Source organism: Mchenga conophoros, linkage group LG14, assembly GCF_057382185.1.
Source record: "Mchenga conophoros isolate Kocher_MC1m ecotype Shallow Benthic linkage group LG14, M_conophoros_male_GT1.1, whole genome shotgun sequence".
NCBI lineage: Eukaryota > Metazoa > Chordata > Actinopteri > Cichliformes > Cichlidae > Mchenga > Mchenga conophoros.
In genome coordinates, this window is record NC_140539.1 from 1,718,695 (window position 1) to 1,737,000 (window position 18,306).

The 18,306-nt window shown below is 43.6% G+C and overlaps 2 protein-coding genes across 3 annotated transcripts; one reads left to right on the forward strand and one right to left on the reverse strand.

Annotated features, from left to right (window-relative positions):
* The first annotated feature begins 3,516 nt into the window (after nucleotides 1–3,516).
* On the forward strand, nucleotides 3,517–5,911 carry LOC146559059 (uncharacterized). Its single transcript, XM_085245193.1, has 3 exons — nucleotides 3,517–3,653; nucleotides 4,466–4,757; nucleotides 5,065–5,911. The coding sequence occupies exons 1-3, from the start codon at nucleotides 3,620–3,622 to the stop codon at nucleotides 5,909–5,911; spliced, it is 1,173 nt and encodes a 390-aa protein (XP_085101319.1). The 5' UTR covers nucleotides 3,517–3,619.
* A 4,753-nt stretch (nucleotides 5,912–10,664) lies between these two features.
* On the reverse strand, nucleotides 10,665–17,278 carry LOC146559060 (uncharacterized). 2 transcript variants are annotated; one of them, XM_085244960.1, is made up of 6 exons: nucleotides 17,098–17,278; nucleotides 16,136–16,210; nucleotides 15,978–15,989; nucleotides 15,745–15,864; nucleotides 11,878–12,017; nucleotides 10,665–11,281 (listed from the first exon to the last, which is right to left on the reverse strand). In XM_085244960.1, exons 2-6 carry the CDS (start codon nucleotides 16,200–16,202, stop codon nucleotides 11,075–11,077), a joined length of 546 nt encoding a protein of 181 aa, XP_085101086.1. In that variant the 5' UTR covers nucleotides 16,203–16,210; nucleotides 17,098–17,278; the 3' UTR covers nucleotides 10,665–11,074. The 2 variants fall into 2 exon arrangements, with proteins under 2 accessions (XP_085101086.1, XP_085101085.1); XM_085244959.1 differs by having other exon boundaries at nucleotides 15,733–15,864.
* Between the last annotated feature and the right edge of the window lie 1,028 nt (nucleotides 17,279–18,306).

Genomic DNA, 18,306 nt, shown 5'->3' on the forward strand with positions numbered 1-18,306 from the left:
GCAGGGCCTTGGAGTAGGGGTATGTCACCAGGGTGCAGAGGAGGCTACCCCCCCCCCCCCCTCTGTCCCCTTCTGGCTGCCTCTGCCTCAATTTTATCCCACAACTTAGACATTCACATTACTCACACTCTCATTACACATACATATAGGATCTTGGGGGTGGGCACGATACACGGAGTCCAAAGTACCATCAGGGTGTACACCTCACCCCTGGCGTCGTTGCCCACCTCTCAATTTTAAATACACGTAGACATTGAGGGCTAGCAGGAGGGACCATGCGCTTACCTGCTGCTCTCTGGCAGGTAGCTCCAAGCCCTCCTGGGTTTTAAATGCACCTTAGAACACACATGCATCAACATTACAATGAGCGGGTGGAGGGAGGTTCGGAGTCTTCTCTCACCCCCGTTCTCTGCGACCTGCTGGAGCAGGGGGGCTAGGAGGAGGAGTTGGCCGTCCGACTGCGGTCTGGAGTGTGGGGCCTTCCTGCTGCTGCGGAGTCGGGGCGGTCTGCCTCCCCCCACCGCAGGGAAAAGGGAAACACCACCTGGGTCTGGGTGCAGTTCCCCCCTCCAGGGGCGGGGGCACCTAGACCCGGTTTGTAGAGTACGCTTGGGGAGTGTAATCGTGTGTACAGCGTCTCTTTATGTCTGTCTCCACGTTGGTTGAGTGTGGAGTAAGTGCATATGAGAGCATGAGGGTGGGAATGGATGTTTGTATCTGTGTGTGCCTGTATGTCTGTGTCTATATGTCAGGTTGGGTGTCAGGCGCCACCTCTCTGGGGACATCTCAGGCCCTCCAAGGTTTGGAGGCCTATCTCCCCCTACCACCACTTCCCCTGCCAGTGGCGGACCCCCTCAGACATCGGTGCGTTGGTGGTTCTTTGTGTCCGGGGATGGGCGTCCAGGTACACACCGGCTCACTCCTTGGCGGCCGCTTATCGGGGCCTGGAGCCTGGGGCTCGCTCGGGCCACTTCGGAGGTGGGGTGCCCCCGGCCTCTCGGCCTGGGGCTCGGTCACTCAGGCACGGCTGGCTGCCAGCGGAGCTCACGGGCGCGTCACTGCAACTCCCCCTGGCTTCTGCTCCGTGGCTGCTGAGTGAGCCCTCATCTGGGACTCTCCTCAGCTCTTTCCGGGACAGTGGCGCGGCTGCCCCTCTGTTGGTCTTCCTTGGTCTCTTGTGTTCTGGGGGCCTCTGGATGTCTGGAGTTTTGATCTCCTCCATACCTGCTTCATGCCCTGGAGGACGGGGCTGTGGCCCCCCCACACCCTCTAGCAGATTATTACATGAAGGAACCTTTTAAAAAACAAGCGCGTCCATGCTCACAGGTGTGCACACGGGTGATCACACCCACAAACTACACCCTTTTTGGTTCCTACCTCAAAGCACACTGTGTTCTGTTGATCTTATGTGCTGCACAATAATGTTTAACATTTAGTATTTACTGTCATATTCCCATATATCATTGTGATGTTGTTTATTCTATTACTCTTGTTCTCTTCTGCTTGCTTTCTTTTTTCTTTCTCAGCAGGTGATCCAGGTGATTGATATATGCATTTTTTTTTCTCTGCCCGTTCTGTTGGTTTTTGTCTTTTGCCCTTCTCCCCCGTCCCTCTTCTCAGCTGTTTCTCTTTCCCTCTTTCTTTCTCCCCTTCTTTCCCCCAGTCAAGTCTGTCCCGTATTCAGTAAGTGAAAATAAAATAAACAATAAAAGGTGAATCAAATGGACCATTACGGCAAGGCTGGGATGGTCAGTTTGGTAAAGTAAATCCGTTGGGCATCTTTCTTTGCCTTTAGACAACAATTCTGATGCAAAAGAGCCAAACGGGACAGGAAGAAAAAAAAAAAAAAAACATGGGTGAATCAGAGAAAAAAACATTGAAATGTACACTACAGTGGGGAAAGTACAAGAAGAAAAAAGAGACCCCTACTCATGCTGTGCTTCCATGGTAGGACAGCATGAGAACAGGAAACAAAAAACTCCTCTGCACAAAAGCACATAAATGTCCACAGCACAACATTGTGAAGACATGACAAGCCACAGGGGTGGGTGGGGGTGAGGAGTAATCCGAAGCGAACACAGCAGCCGCCCTGCACAGCGCTACCATTCCAGCGCAGCACACAGCCCGCCGTGTTCCCCCGCAGGAAACAAGCATCGAAGGCGTTGGAAGGGGAGGGGGGATGAGTGAGTGCCTATCAGTGTAAGTGTGTGTGTGTGCGTGTCCATAGTTCAGCGGAGACAGTGTCCTTCGGCCTATCAGGCTAAGTAAACAGTCCTCCAGCCAATCCAGGTGGCCTTCATGGGATGGGAAGAATAGCCGTAACACAGTCGTTATCAGGGAGTGATTGTTCGGCTCCAGCCTTGGGCCTGCAGCTGGCGCGTTATGGGGGTCCGCAATGTTCATGTTGATTTTGTTAATTTCCATGCGAGCAGCCCAGGAGAATTTTCAGGCTGCCCTAACACTCCGACACTGGCCTCTCGATCTCCCGTTGGAGAGTCGCGAGCCTCCCCATGATGGTATCAAACTTCTGTTCCATGGTGTTGTCGTTCTTTTGATTCTGAGACCTCACAGCTGCAGTGATCCATTTCACGATGTTTTCCAACTGTCGCCCAAGGGTCTCATTTTGAGCAGGCCTCTCTCTGATGTTTCCCCTCATACGCTCAATGGTGTTGTTTTGAGCCTTCACAGCCGATGCAAGCGTCTCCAAGGTGTTGACCATATTACGTTCGTTGTGAGAGGTTGCGCCTCGTTCCATTGCGATTCCAGCGGGCAGCCTTGGGGGGGTTTGAACAGCCGGTTCCGCTCTCTTATTTCTCCGATAAACCAGGGCTAAGCCAACTCCGATCAGCATGAACCCTGTTATCACGGTTCCGAATAGATAGATATCTTCAGCGTCCTCGATCGACAGTCCCGCCAGGCACACGACCCTCCAGTTCTGCCACCCGTCCATCGTGTATCCGGCAGGGAAAGTCCCTCCAGGGCACTCAGGCTCTCCCGAGCCCAGACTTCTCGTTGAGAAAAGGGTGTCAATAGCATTCAGAGACCAGTTGATCAAATCCATAATTCTCTTTTAGGTTTTAGAGAACGACCGTGTGAGGCTATTCCAGGGAAAGTAATGCACACAAGACAAGACAAGGACATAGAGGCTAAGCAGGAAAGATAAGGGTGAGGAGGAGAGGAGAAAGTGCGACCGCTTTCGCTGAGAGCTAAAGAAGAAGAGAATTAAGAAGTAATTTTTTGATATCTTTGAGGTTGGAGACAATGCAGAGAAGCCTTCGGTGGGCAAGAGGAAGACTGATCAATGTAACTGCAGCAGATCAACTTCTGCGTGACTTGGCTGAATTGATTCAGGAGGTCGAACTGTTTACTCAGCATGGCCAACATGGTAAGCACATATTGTGTCGATTCCTTGACTCATCAAAAGTGTGAAATAAATTATGACTCTGTCTTAACCTATTTTCCAAATACACCAAACGCTGATATATTTTCAGGCTGTTTTGGGTACCAGGCACCAGTGGTTTTCCACAGAGAGGTAGATCCCTTTACCTTATCACTCGGGAACAGCTTTCATTCCTGAAGTCATGTGGATTCACTGCACCTCAGAAGGCTGATATTTTGAATGTTTCACTTCGTACAATTCGAAGACGTCTGCGGTCAGTGACTTTTGAAACCAGTGTGACTTTCAGTTCTTTGTGACACACACTCACTGTGTCACAGGCTGGGTCTCTGACCCAGTGCTCTGAGTTCATGTTTGTATTTGTCTCATTTTGTTATGTGATTTAGTTTGTGTTATTTCCTATCTGCCTTTAGTTTAGGCAGTTATTGTTCCTGGGTTTTCTATGTTTTGGGGTTTTGTATTTATTCATCACATATTAGGTCTGTTAAGTTGTGTTGTCATGTTTTAGTTTTAGTATTTCCTGTTTTATTCTGACAATGTCATGTGTTCTTTGTTTATTGTATTTAGCTTTCCTCTCCTGGTCCTGTCATTAGGTTTATGTCTGTCAGCTGTTTCCCCATGTGTCTCCACCTCCCCTGATCACCTCATGTATGTATTTAAGCCCTTTGTTTTCTGCATGCCATTGTCAGGTCGTCTGCTCATCCATGTCTCATCTCCAGGTACCCATGTCAGTTCACTATGGTTAAGGTTTTTCATGTTTTGTTATTAGTTCACCCAGTTTAGGTTATTGTTTAGTTTTCACCGATGCCCTATTATTTTGTACCCTCGTTGCTAACCTCAATAAACGGCTTGTTTTGTTAATCCACACCACGTTTTGGTCTGCGTTTGAGTCCTCCTCTGCAACACATACGGTCTGCCCCAGTCAGACCGTGACACACTGTTTATTCAAATGAAATGGTATTGTGAGATTGTAAAAATGAGTATATTTGAATGTGCACCACTAGTCAAGTAATGAAGTGTGTTGTTATGGCAGTGATAAAATACTCATGTTTTTTTGTCTGATTTCAGACAGTATCATTTCACCTGCATCAATGTATGCGGAACTGACTGACAGTGCGCTGGATGAACATGTGCAAGACATTGTCGCTGGCAATGAACAAATTGGTCCTGAGGCTGTCAGAGCCTCCCTGCGAGTACGTGGACTACGTGTACAGCGAAGGAGGGTTCGAGCAAGCATGTTACGGATAAATCCTGGAGCAGCTGCCCTTAGAGCATTCTTGCGGAGACCAGAACAGAGAACATATCAGGTTGCAGGTCCAAACTCATTGTGGCACATTGATAGAAATCACAAGCTGATAAGGTAACCAACCACACGGATTTGTTGAACACCTATTTTGACCAAAGTGAAATTCAGCATTACATCAAATATAATTGTTGAACAGTAAGACACGTCCAATAGAGCCAGGCCCTGGGATGGGCAGCCCTCTAACACAACTGGTTATGTTTAAAGGGGAAGATCAGAGAACACAGAGAGCGCAAGCAACATACAGAGAAAAATTCAAACTTGACATGCAATAGTGCCATGTAAATCAATTAAGAGTGTGTTTTCCATTGTTTCATTAACAAAGCAGAAATAAGATTTTTCTTCTTATGGACCACGGTTTTAGGTGGAGGGTAGTCATTCATGGGGCTATTGATGGATACAGTCATCTTGTGGTCTTCCTTCATGCCTCAAACAACAACCGTAGCAGTACCGTTTTGTCAAGTTTCATCAGAGCCGTGGTATCCTATGGTGTACCCTCGAGGGTCCGGACAGACAGAGGAAGGGAAAACAATGCTGTCTGCCTGATGATGAACATTTTCAGAGGCATTGATCGTGGAAGTGCCCTAAGAGGAAGGAGTACCCATAATCAGAGAATTGAGAGGCTCTGGGGTGATCTGTGGCGAGGAATGACCAATGTGTACTGTGATTTATTTCACCACCTGGAGGAGGAAGGCATCATTGACATTGACAATGAAATGCACCTTTGGGCTCTCCATTACATGTATCTCCCAAGGATCAACAGAGATTTGAAAGACTTCACTCAACAGTGGAACAATCATGGCTTGTGGACAGAGAGACACTTGAGCCCATTACAGATTTTTGTCCGAGGCAGCCTCCAGCAACAGGGCCGAGCCTCAACTGCCATGCAGGACATCTTTCAGACCAGAGCAGCTGCTGTTGATGGGACTGTTGGTGGGACAGCTGATGGTAGTGTGACAGCCACTGGGAGTGAGATCACTGCTGCTCAGGGCTTAAGTACTGATTCTGGTGGTGCTCATGGTACAGATGAGCTGGGATTGCTGGTCGACTGGCCTGAGATGATTACTGTGCCAGACATTGAATTTACTCTGGACGGACCGATGATGGAGCAAGTGGTAGAACTATTTAATCCACTAAGTGGCACCAGAGAGAGTCATGGTATTGAACTCATCACTGGCTTAATATACTTTCTGGACTCCACATATCACTGAGACAGTTCAATTAATGACTGAAACATAATAGCAGCAAGTGGAAAGACTTCAAAATATCTAGGTGACTGGATACATATAATGTGAAAAGTTATAATACGTGTTTACTATGTACCATTGAGTAGTGGAGATACAAGAACGAGCTGTGTGACACTGACAATAAAAAATGTTGAGTGATTTTTAAAGTATATAAGATGGAAGCTGTGAAGTGGAAAGTATACAACTGAAGCTGAATCTCGATAAAGTGAACTTGATTAATCTAAAAGTTACAGCTGTTGATATTGATAAATACAACTATAAAGCAGTGACAGTAAATAATTAACAAATAAAAAACTGTATAGAAGGTCTTGAAGTGACTCAGTATAGTGCAGTACAGCGGTCCCCAACCCCCGGGCCTCGGACCGGCACCGGTCCGTGAGTCGTTTGGTACCGGGCCGCGAGAGTTGAGGCCCAGGTGTGAAATGTCTGGTTTTCAGGGTTTTTATCGGTTTTCAGCTTTATTTTGTTATTGTTTTTATCTTTAACTCGGTTTTCCTGGGTCTTTTCACGTGCGTCATGAATAAATTTTCTTTTTTTCGGTACCGGTACTAGTTTTATTTTGTTGCATTTATCCGCGACACCTTAAAGGCCGGTCCGTGAAAATATTGTCGGGCATAAACCGGTCCGTGGCGCAAAAAAGGTTGGAGACCGCTGCTGTAGTAGTTAAATATAAAGTGGTTTAGCGTGTGTTTGATGTTGTGACAGTTCACAGCGAGCAGATTATGCTTTGTACAAACATAGTTCTGAAAATACTGGACTCCAGTGTAAAATGTGAATTCTAAAAGAGCAAACAGTGATTTGCAAATGTCAATGGCAAAGTTTATTCACAGCAGAACATAGAAAACATGTCAAATGTTTACACCGAGACTACGTCGTTAAAAATAAGTCCATTTTAATTTGATGGCAGCAATATGTTTCAAAACAGTTGGGATGGGGCAAGAGAAGGCTGGAAAAAGTGGTACTAAAAAGAAACAGCTGCAGGGATATTTTAAAAGTAACAGGTCAGTTACGTGATTTTAAAAGAGCATCTTAGAGAAGCAGAGTTGCTCTGGAGTAAATGTGGGCAGAGGTTGATCAATCTGCAAAAAAACTCCATTAACAAATTGTGCAACAATTTCAGAATAATGTTCCCAAGTGTAAAGTTGTAAAAACTTAAAATATTCCATCCTCTAGAGGCATAAAAGTATATTTTATCAAAAGATTCAGTGACTGGAGAAATCTCTTTGCGGAAACAATGAGGCTAAAAGCCACGATGTCAGTGATCTTCAAACGCTCATAGGAAAGTTATCATCATGGAGCATTAAACAGACACGATTCTGTCATGGAAACCAGTGCATTTCCTGTATCCTTTGGGGCAACAGACCTGAGTCACACTTTTAGAGAAGTACCTGGTGAGGTGGATTGAGATGAATGTATGTTTGGGGAGTGTGATTGTGTGTACAGTGTCTATTTGTGCCTGTCTCCACGTCGGGTGAGTACCGAGTATTTGTTTATGTCTATATGGAGGTGGGAATGCATGTTTGCGTCTGTGTGTGCCTGTTCGTCTGTGTCTATATGTCGGGTCTTAGACTCCACCTCTCTGGGAAGGTCTCAGGCTCTCCGAGGTATGGAGGCCTATCTCCCTCACCACACTTCCTCCCGGTGGCTGATGCCCTCAGACTTGGTGTGTTGGTGGTTCTTTGTGTCTGGGGCTGGGCACCATGTATGTACTGACTCACTCCTGGTGGCCGATTGGCGGGGTCTGTTGCCTGTGGCTCAGCTGGGCCCCTTCCGGGGTGTGGGGGGCCCTCTGTGCCTGGGGCTCGGTTCACTCTGGCACAGCTGGCTGCCCGCAGAGCCCACGGCACGTCACTGCAACCCCCTCTGGCCTCTGCTCCGTGGCTGCTGGGTGACCCCTCGTTTGGGGCTCTCCTCAGCTCCTCCCAGGAGGGTGGCACAGATGTCCCTCTGATGGTCCTCCTTGGGTCCTCGTACTCTGGGGCCTCTGGATGTCTGGGGCCTGGATCTCCTCCATACCATACGAGTTACACTGATCTCCACTAAATCCATCTTCTGGTAGCATCTTCATAACACTGTTATTAAGCGAGATGAACTCTTCACCCAGCTTGCAGAAACTTTGCAGTGTTTCTGACCCTAGTTTATCAGCATGCTCTTCACTATTTGTCATGTTGTCTTTGGCTCCCTCTTTTGGTCAACCACATGTGGTGTGCCATATGCTGCATCTTTAAGCTCAGCAATTATTCCAAATTAACTTTCAAGCACTCACGAGAAGCTTCTGTAACTCAGTAAACTTGAATAAATCTTCTTCAGTAGCTTTCCTCAGCATCTTCTCAAATGATCAAGTAAATGATTGAACTTCAAAGTGCCACAGGGAAGCAGTACGAACAGGAGTGTGCTCCTTATAGCTCCGTTAGCATAGCTAGCTTCATTATTAGAATGTTTGCATGATGGTTTATAATTTCTCATCATCAAGCACCTTCATCTGATTCTTGGAAAAGTATGGGACACGTGCAAAACCGTGAATTTTCACAAGAAAATCTTTACCTAGAAAAATGCAAATACAAATCTTATTTTTTCAACTTCTTCATCTTCTTTCCACCAAACACAGCTAGCGCATTCAAAAACGTTACTGGTCCGTGCTCTTGTGATCATTCTATCTTTTCAGTGTTTCTTCTAATAAGAAAATGAGATATTATGTAGGTCTGTAAGGATGACGCGAGAGCTCGTCACATTTTACTCCAACTTTAATCTCAGTTTAGATTAGGTCCACCACAATATTATGATAAGAATCCTGCTTGAGAGGAAGTAAAGCTTTCAAAACAAAACTCTAAATTTCACAGTAATGCTAACTTAAACTGACGTCAACCTCACCTACTGATCATGAAAGAGAATTAAAGACAATCTACATCAGAAAATATTCAGAATCACCAAAGTAAGAAAAGGTGAATCATATTCTGGCTCAATATGAACGTATTTTTACATTTGAGCAAAAACAGAAAGAAGGCTCCTTCATTCTGGACCCACATCGTGGGTAAACCACATGACCTCCAAACAGGCCAAAATGTCACCGCCTGTGTTCATGTGGAAAAAAACGCTGTGTGCACACGTGAGGGCGAAACCATGAAGATCCAAAACAGGAACCAAAGCGATCCTGCTCCACTTCAGACACCTGTACCTGCTGAGCGGTTGCCAGGTTCGTGACCCTGACCAAGCTCAACTGTGACCACGATCGCATCAGGGTTGTTCCAGGCTCAGTGATGACTGCGTGTGACACAATCGGCCTGCAATGGCTCCTCCTTTCGCCCTCGGGGTGTAGCGCTCCATTCTGCTTCTCTCTCGCCCTCCATTAAGATTATAGTTAATGCAAAACATGTCTGAACTAGCCATTTTCTGCTCTTGGAAAGCTAACCAGCTCCTCAGATGCCAGGACCGCCCCACTGGACCTCCACTGGTGTTGAAATGTAATGTGTGTCACACACGCTACACTTACGTTGAGTCAAAAGTAGAACATGTGCAGCTTAGAAAGCTTATGTTGATTTAAGTGTGTCAGAGCTGATGACTGCCACAGAGGTTTCTGAGGTTGTGGTATTTAAATAATCTACGTGTCTCGCACACGTGGGTTAAACAAGGAAGTTAAACAAAGTAATTTAAGAATTTAATTGAAGAATAAATATAAGCAATACATATTTGATTAGTATAAAAATGGAAGAGATTAATTAATCTGCCCCTCTGGCCACTGGTGTTGGCCAGAGGGGCCGATGGCGCGATATGGTAGCCTGGCTTCTGTCAGTCTGCCCCAGGGCAGCTGTGGCTACAACTGTAGCTGCCTCCACCAGTGTGTGAGAGTGAATGAATAGTGGTATTGTAAAGCGCTTTGGGTGCCTTGAAAAGCGCTATATAAATGCAATCCATTATTATTATTATTATTAAATAATATATAATTAATGTTATCTGCTGATTCACATGAGTATATAGCTGTGCTATTGTATAGAATGAGAATCTTAATATCTTGACAATATGAGAGAATGTATGTGTGGTGTATATATAGAAGAAATTGCAGGTAAACTTAGGGCCAGGGCTGCGTGAGCCACTGATTCTTTCTGCTCTCCTGCGAACACCTTTGTTTTTACTTACTTTACTTTTTGTTCCCAAATCAGTAAAATAAGACTTAATATGGCAGTCCATTACATTCTAATCTTGGAACATGCACTTATACACAGTACACATGTACAGTCTTTGCATGCAGCTTCCACACCAGCACTTCTTTGTGTTTGGCTGGAGTGAGTGTGATGTCACAACACCTGTGCAGTAAACATGTTTTATTCCAGCTTCCACATTTGGCGTCACTCTGTTCTTTCCATCAAGGCTCAGCTGGGGTGTACTACGGAGCAGTGGATGGGTTAGCAGGTTATGTTGAGCTTATAGAGTATACATGTCGACCCCGAGTGCGTACGTGCCACGGCTCCATTTGAACCTTTTACACTGGCCGAATATTAATAATGTCTCCTCAGAAAACTTCATCTCACATTAGTCTCGACTACTTTACAGCGCTGGTGTTGCCTTTTATGTTTATAGGATTTACAGATTTCCTCTGACGTGTTTGTCGTCTTACCCGTCATCTCCGACGGGGATTAGTCGAGCTAGCTCATGCTAACAGAGCCTGGCCGTTTTCAACTTTCTTTGAAGTACACCACTCATGACAAAACAAGAAACACAATGAAAGAAGTACAAAGCCTTTATTCTTATGTACAAATGCTAATAGCTAGATTGTTATATGAGCTTATAGTTCTAATTTTGGGTTCAATCTGAGGTTACACGGGCCCAAACCAAACATGCATGGGTCCAACCTCACAATATTCAATGATTAACTGAATACTAACAAAATCTCAAATGAGATAAAACTCATTTCAAAGCTGCCTTTAACTAAAGATTTATGGATGGACACATTGTAACCTTAGAATGATACAACAGGGAGCATGTTGAGGTTCCAAATGGTTTGAGATCAGATTTGTTCCATTTAAATCACAAAGTGACTCTGAGTTATGACTTTAAGAAGTTGTTATATCGGATATCTGCATTCAGTCAAGTCAGATGACTTTTTTTTCATTATTTAGACAACTTCTTTAATTATTTGAGCTCAAAATCAACTCTCATGTCAACATCGACACCTTCAGTAATCAGGGTCAGTTTATAACGACCGTTTTTTTCATCCACAACTCCAAGAGCTTTGTTGGGATCTTCTGAGAACACAAACTTAAACCTGTTAGTTCCATTAAGTTCCATCTGGTAGAACAAAGCCTCGTGAGTTGTTCCAGGGATGTCTGTGGGGGGCGTCTATGGACAGACATAAGGAGAAAAAGAGTAACAATCACTGTGTCATCCTGACGCACTGCAGATCAAGTATAGTGGCCCTTTCACACGTGGAGATTAAACTGTTGTTTAATAAGCAGAATTAAGGAGTCTAGTGATGGTGTCAAACAGGAACGATGACAATCAATGTTAATTAAACTAGCAGAATGAGATGATTTTTCTCATTTTAAGAGCTGGTTCAAATTTATTAATTAAACTGTATTCATTTTTAAAAACATAAAAAATAAAAGCTTTTTTGTGGGCCAGTAAAAATACACACTTACTGATATACTGGTTTCTTATTAATATCTAAACCAGTGGTCTCCAACCCACGGACCGCGGACCGCTACCGGTCCATGAGTCATTTGGTACTGGACCGCGAGACCTGAAGCTCGGGGTCTTTTCCTGTGTGTTATGAATAAATCTTCTTTTTGGTACTGGTTTTATTTTGTTGTATTTATCTGCAACACCTTAAAGGCCGGTCCGTGAAAATATTGTTGGACATAAACTGGTCTGTGGCACAAAAAAGGTTGGAGACCGCTGCACTAAAACCAACTCTGAATGACTTTTCTTGTACTTACCATTGATACAGCTTGAATTTTGTGCTCCTTACAACATACCACCATTGTCTGGTCATTCTTTAGGGTATATATCATGACTGGCAACTTTTCCTGATCGGTTGGAGTAGAGCTCCGATAGGTCCAGATGCAGAGTTTCTTCTCTGAAGAGGAAACAAGGACAAGCAAGAGCAGCATGTCATTCAGCTATGTCTTGTTTTAAAGAACAAAGGTGATGATATCCTGCTGTTCTGTTCGTCTATATGTGTCAGTTTGTTCTGTGTGCAAAACAGGACCAAACTGCAGCGCTCCACAAACTTATTTGTTCGGCTTTTAATGGACCGACCAATTTAAAATCCTGGGGTCACGTTTTGACAGGCAGCAGCTGTAGTGACTGCAGATTTGGACATATGGTATTATTATATCTATTATATTTGGGACTCACATTAACACTAAACTTAGCTACATGTTAGGGTTGAAATTCCACCACATTGAGAGAGACTCACTGCAGAGGCAGCTGGTCATGTTGCTGGTTGCTGTAATCATTTCTAATGTGAATCCCGCTCCACAGTGTAGACCTCTGCAGTCGTTCTACAAATGCATTGTTCACTTAAAGGTACAGTCAGTGGTCTTTACTTCCATCCACTTAAACAATTCAGGGTCGCAGGGAGCTGGAGCCTCTCCCAGCTGCCACAGGGTGAGAGGCAGGGTACCCCCTGGACAGGTCACCAGTGTGTCACAGAGCTAACACAGAGACACACAACCACTCACATATAGGTGTGAATAATCGTTTAACCTAACCCCACTAATTGCAGGTCTTTGACTGCGGGAGGAAGCCGGAGTATCCGAAGAGATCCCACACAGAAACGGGAGATCATGCAAACTCCACATAGAAAGGCCCTGGCTAAAGAGTGGATTCAAACCCAGGACCTTCTTGCTGTGAGGCGACACTGCTAACCACCGTGCTGACCCTTTTTTTTTAACTTTATTAACAGTTATGCTGCGATAGGTGTAGGCTGCTGGGCGATTGCATGATGCATCGAGTACTTCTTCTTCAGTCACCTTTCTCACTCACTATGTGTTTATACATCTCTGTGCATTAAGTCATTAGCGACTTACATTACTGAATGAACAAGAAACGCTCATCACGGGAGATCGTGCATCACGGGAAGCCCCAGCAGCCGAGGCCTATTGCAATGTAATTAAGGGAGGATTTGGGGTCACCTGATCCAGCCCTGCCTGACTAAGCAGACAAATGTCCATCAACATGCGTCAACAGCTTTATTCTCTCAGCAAGTTGCTTTATTCTTAAAAAATTTCAACAATTACAATGTTGAAGAAGCTAGCGCACAAGCTCTTTTTTTTTTGGAATACTTTATTGATATTGATTATTGGGCACCTGGGGAGCAGTGTGTAGGGACAGTACCTTTGTTCAGGGGTATCGAACCCCTGCCCTTCTGATCATGGGGCCACCACTCTACCTACTGAGCCTGCCAAGTTCAACCAAACTGAGCTGAAAAGTCAGTAACCATAACAACAAGAACTCTGTCTTACCCAGAGGTGGGTAGTAACGAGTTACATTTACTTGAGTAAGTTTTTGCAAAAAATGTACTTTTAAAGTACCTTTTTTGCACGATACTCTTTACTTTTACTTGAGTACATTTATAAAGAAGAAACGGTACTTTTACTCCGCTACATTTGCAAAATTCGACTTGTTACTTTAATGACGCTACAGTTCAATGCACATGCAAACAGCTCGTCTCTACTGCTTTAACTGTTAAAACAGAAGCAATACTGCGGCTGGCAGGGTTTATTATGTGAAGCAGCAGCTTGTTCAGTTTAAACAGTCTGCATTAAGCTGGGCAAACACTGCGATTTCTTTCAGTCACGTTATTCAGCTCCTGCTCAAACTGTACAATTAAATCTCAGGGGTTAGAAGTTCATAGGTCACGATGCAGGTCTCACACTATACGGCCTGATGCTCTGATGCGACCTGAGTGATCAAACTGTGCGTCCATAACATGAAGCTTATCATACAAAATCTGTCCCTCGCTCTCCCTCTCTGTCTTTCACTCACACAGACACACACCGTCAACTTTGCTAAATTACTAATGACAAACATTGACCAGGCAGCTGTGATTGAGCAGCATCCAGCTCTTTTCATGGTTGTTGTAGTCGTGATAATTTTGTAAATGGTAAATGGACTGATTCTTATACAGCGCTTTTCTACTCTCCCGGAGTACTCAAAGCGCTCTATACAACATGCCTCATTCACCCATTCGCACACACTCATACAAGCACTTCCAAACACAAGTGCAAGCTAAACTACATTCACACACATTCATACTCCGATGAACGCATCAGAGGGCAACTTAGGGTTAGTATCTTGCCCAAGGATATTTGGCATGCAGACTGGGGAAGCCAAGAATCGAACCACCAACCATCCGATCAGTAGCTGATCTGCTCTACCACCTGAGCCGCAGCCACCCCAGGTGGCTTTGTGAGGCCACATTGAAAAGCCTCGGATACGGAAGCATAGAGCTGCTACCAAGGCAAAAGAAAATTAGAGCTATATCACGTTATAACATGAAAAGTATATTAATATAGTATATTATTGTTCTAACAAAAGTTTATTGTTCTAACACTATACCTTTCACATTTGAACAATATAATATCAGGTTATTACAATATACAGAATTATCACGTTCGTACAATATAAATATTATAGAGGCTACATCGCAGCTCCAGTCGCGCTTCCATCACCGTCTTTCGTCTTTTCCCAGCCAAACAGGAGGATCTATTGGCGAGCACTGCTTAGCCTTGCACGCGTTCTTATTTTAAACTTAATCTGGAATTCATTGCAAACTGTTTGTGCGGGACATGAATGACAGGATTTTGTTTTTCTACAAAAACATCTCCAGTGTGATTGAATCTTCTTGCCAAACATCTGCAGCTTGGCAGTGTATACAGCACTATAATGACCAGAGCTAATTCTTTTGAAAACCTTACATCTTTCCACAGGTCTCCACTTCATCAGACATCACCTAGACTCAGAGCTGGATGAGACCAGCACAAACAGCAGCCTAACCGACTAAGATGATGGATCCATGGGGTCAGGAAAGCCAGAAGCAGGGCTGGAGAGGTACCTTTCATGTCCATTCACTGGAGGTGTGGATCTGTTGCATGGCGTTCCTCACATCAAGAAGCTGTTGATCAAAATCAATACAGCTCTTCCTGCATCAGGAGCTTGTGAAGGAATCTTAGTCATGCAGGACTCCTGTTCACTGCTGAACAGTTGAGAGCAAACTGCTGCTGAAGCTGAACCATCACCTCACTGAGTGAAGAAATGGCACATTTTTGCTAAATATGCAGAAACAGATGCACACCCATACAACTTATGGTAAACTGAGCTGCCTTGTATGAACATATGCTGAAGATGCCTCGTTCTGTTTTCTCTGAGGCTGCTGTGCCATTTGGAGCAAAGATGAATATAAAGTTTACAGCATATCTTTTCACTGGAAATAGTTTGCACTGTTTATATGTTTATATTATTTACTGCAGGTATTGGTGAAAAAAGCTTTATGTTGTGAAAAACTGAAATCTGGAAATTAGAATTGTTGTGCCTTATTTTGATGTTTTTACATATATTCCTGTTGAAAATAGTAAAATTTGTATATTTATTTATTTTTGTTTGTCTGATAGCATTTATTTATAAAATAAATCGGACATTTCAAACAATTACTCGCTACTTGAGCAGTCTTTTCACCAAGTACTTTTTTACTCTTACTTGAGTAACTTTTTTGACGACTACTTTTCAGTTTTACTTGAGTAATAATATTTTAAAGTAACTTGAGTACAATTTTTGGATACTCAACCCACCTCTGGTCTTACCACAGCAGGTCTGGAGCACGAATGTGTCTTCTTGGTTTAAAATCAGGTATCCAGCACCGTTCTTGCTCTCAATGGACCAATGATACTCTCCTGACTTTCTGAAATTATCCTCCTCAAAATCTGTATTTTTGAGAGAACAACACGACGATGAGCTTCACATCACGCCTCACAATACTACTCTGCTATCATATTCTAAAATGAAATTAAAAAAGAGAAATATTAAAATCCTTTACCCGGTGAAGCCACTTTTAGATTTTCAGAGGACGCGTTCACATTTTGAAAAAAAGACAATAGAAATAAAATTTAAATAATTGTATAATTAACCTATAATAATGACATGATTAAATGTACAGACTGCGCAACTACTGAGAAAGTATAAAATGCCTTTTACCTTCAAAGTAGAAGGAATCCTCAGCTGTATCCAAAAACTCAACATTGATGCAGCTGCTGGACGCCATCAGGTAGACTAACACAAACACAGTCCTTTGTTGGTTAATGAATACGGTGCACAGTAAATCCACACATGATTTTTGAGTCTGTGTCTTATTTCATTTTAGCAGAAAACTTGGGTCCAGTTTTTCTAAGTTAAAAACATTTATAACCAAAGCCACTTGTGCTGAACGCAGTGTACAGCTGTCTACACACAAGAACCAAATATCCATGCACATTATTACTTCAGTGGACCTCGCTCTTATTTTGAAAATTCATTCAATGACCAGCTGGCGCTCTGGACTGCAACTGTAGAAGTGTCGATTTCTGGAGATCACAGATGAGGGACACTCTGTCCAAAACCTGCAGCAGGTGGAGAATCTGCTGCTGTGCTGAGCTTATTAAGTAGCCAAGCAGAACAGGGTGTGCTATGATCAGCTGCAGTCCAAAAACAATGCAAACTGTCCACCGCAGTCTGTCAGGGTTTCTCTGCTGGGAACACATTCAGGTGATTCCTCGGGCTCGTCGTGAACAAACCCCGAGGAGAAGATAAAGGCGTGTTTACAAGCCTGTTATGCCGAGCCCGATGACCCATAATGCCACACAAAAGTTCCCCCATAAAGTCAGCTTTCAGCAAACTTCAGTCTGTTTAGGATTCGTTCCTTCGGGTCAGTGTTATAACCCTCCGCCCCCCAAAAATGCTTTTTTATTCGACATGTGTGTGAATGTTTCGTGGTCCGCCATTAACCTCAGCTGATAGTCCGAATTTAGACAGCGAAAGCTTCGTGACGTTCCTGTTTATCGGTCACGGAGCTCGGAGTAAAAAAACACTAATAGCATGCATATTTACGTTTCGCCACGACTGTGACCGGACGCCTTCCAGTCACGTTTGCAGCTTCAACCATAAATAGAACCATCACATACCTTTGGAGATGCTTTGAAAACCTGCAGAAGTTGTCTTTGTCCTCGGAAGGTCTGCGCTTACTTCCCTTTGAATGGCAGAGAAATGAGCCCGTTTGTAGGAGGAGAAAGCTGCACCTCACCCCGTTACTGTGCCTTCATATGTTTCTTTCCCTCAACGTGTTACAGCGTCACACTTTCTCTGTGTGTGTGTGTGTGTGTGTGTGTGTGATTCCTCCCATACGATATTTATGTTCTACTCTCGATTCTCATATTAAAATATCCATATTTTGGTAATTTGGGGTAAATTTGTAGTTTATGATTAACAGGAACACAGGGGAAAGTAACTATATTATCCAAACAGTTCGTAGGGACTGCTACCCCTCCGACTGTAATACTGATATAAATGAGCCACGGCTCATTATTACTGTTAACGATAAAGACGCGTGGTAAGGTTGTAGAGAGCACTCAAAGCTGATATATAGGCTGAGTATCAACTTATGCCAGTGTGAATGTTATCTATATGCAGTAAAACTGCCATTACAGGTTTTACAAAATAAAAATCCAACTCAAAAATATTTCTGTATTTTTTTTCAATCTGTCACATTTGTTTTGATTGTTAATTGAATATTTTAAAATGTAGTTATTGACTTTTCAGGTTTTAATTTCTTGTGTGATTATTCTTCATAATTAAACAAGAACAAGTAGTCTGATGTGTTGTATTCATTATGAAGATATAATTAGTGTGAATGCTTGAAAAGCATTCACAGTATTGTTCTTCTAATTTGATACACTGCTCTTGATTTTGATTTTCCAAACACAGGTTTTTATACAAAACACTGATATCGGATCAGTATCGTCCATACCAGGGTGAATTTTACTTGGTATCAGATCCGAGTGAAGATATTGCAGGTCATTAGTGTGCATGTGTGTGTGGCAGTGAGATGGGGACTTTCAAGTCAGGCGGAAGAAAAAAAGGAAACAGTCAAACCCGACTTAATGAACTACAAACCCTGTTTTCTCTAAAATATAAATATTTTAATTTTCTCAAGCCGGACAGATAAAGTTAACATAGTTATGAGCTAATGTAATTGCTGGATAGTTTGTGTGGACACAGACTGAATGAACAATGCTGTGAAAAGTCTGGGGTCACCCCCGTGTTTCTGTATGTTTTGCTAACAAGAGTTTCTTGTGGACCAGTTCTCCAGGCTTCCTGAAGGTCACTCTGAGGTC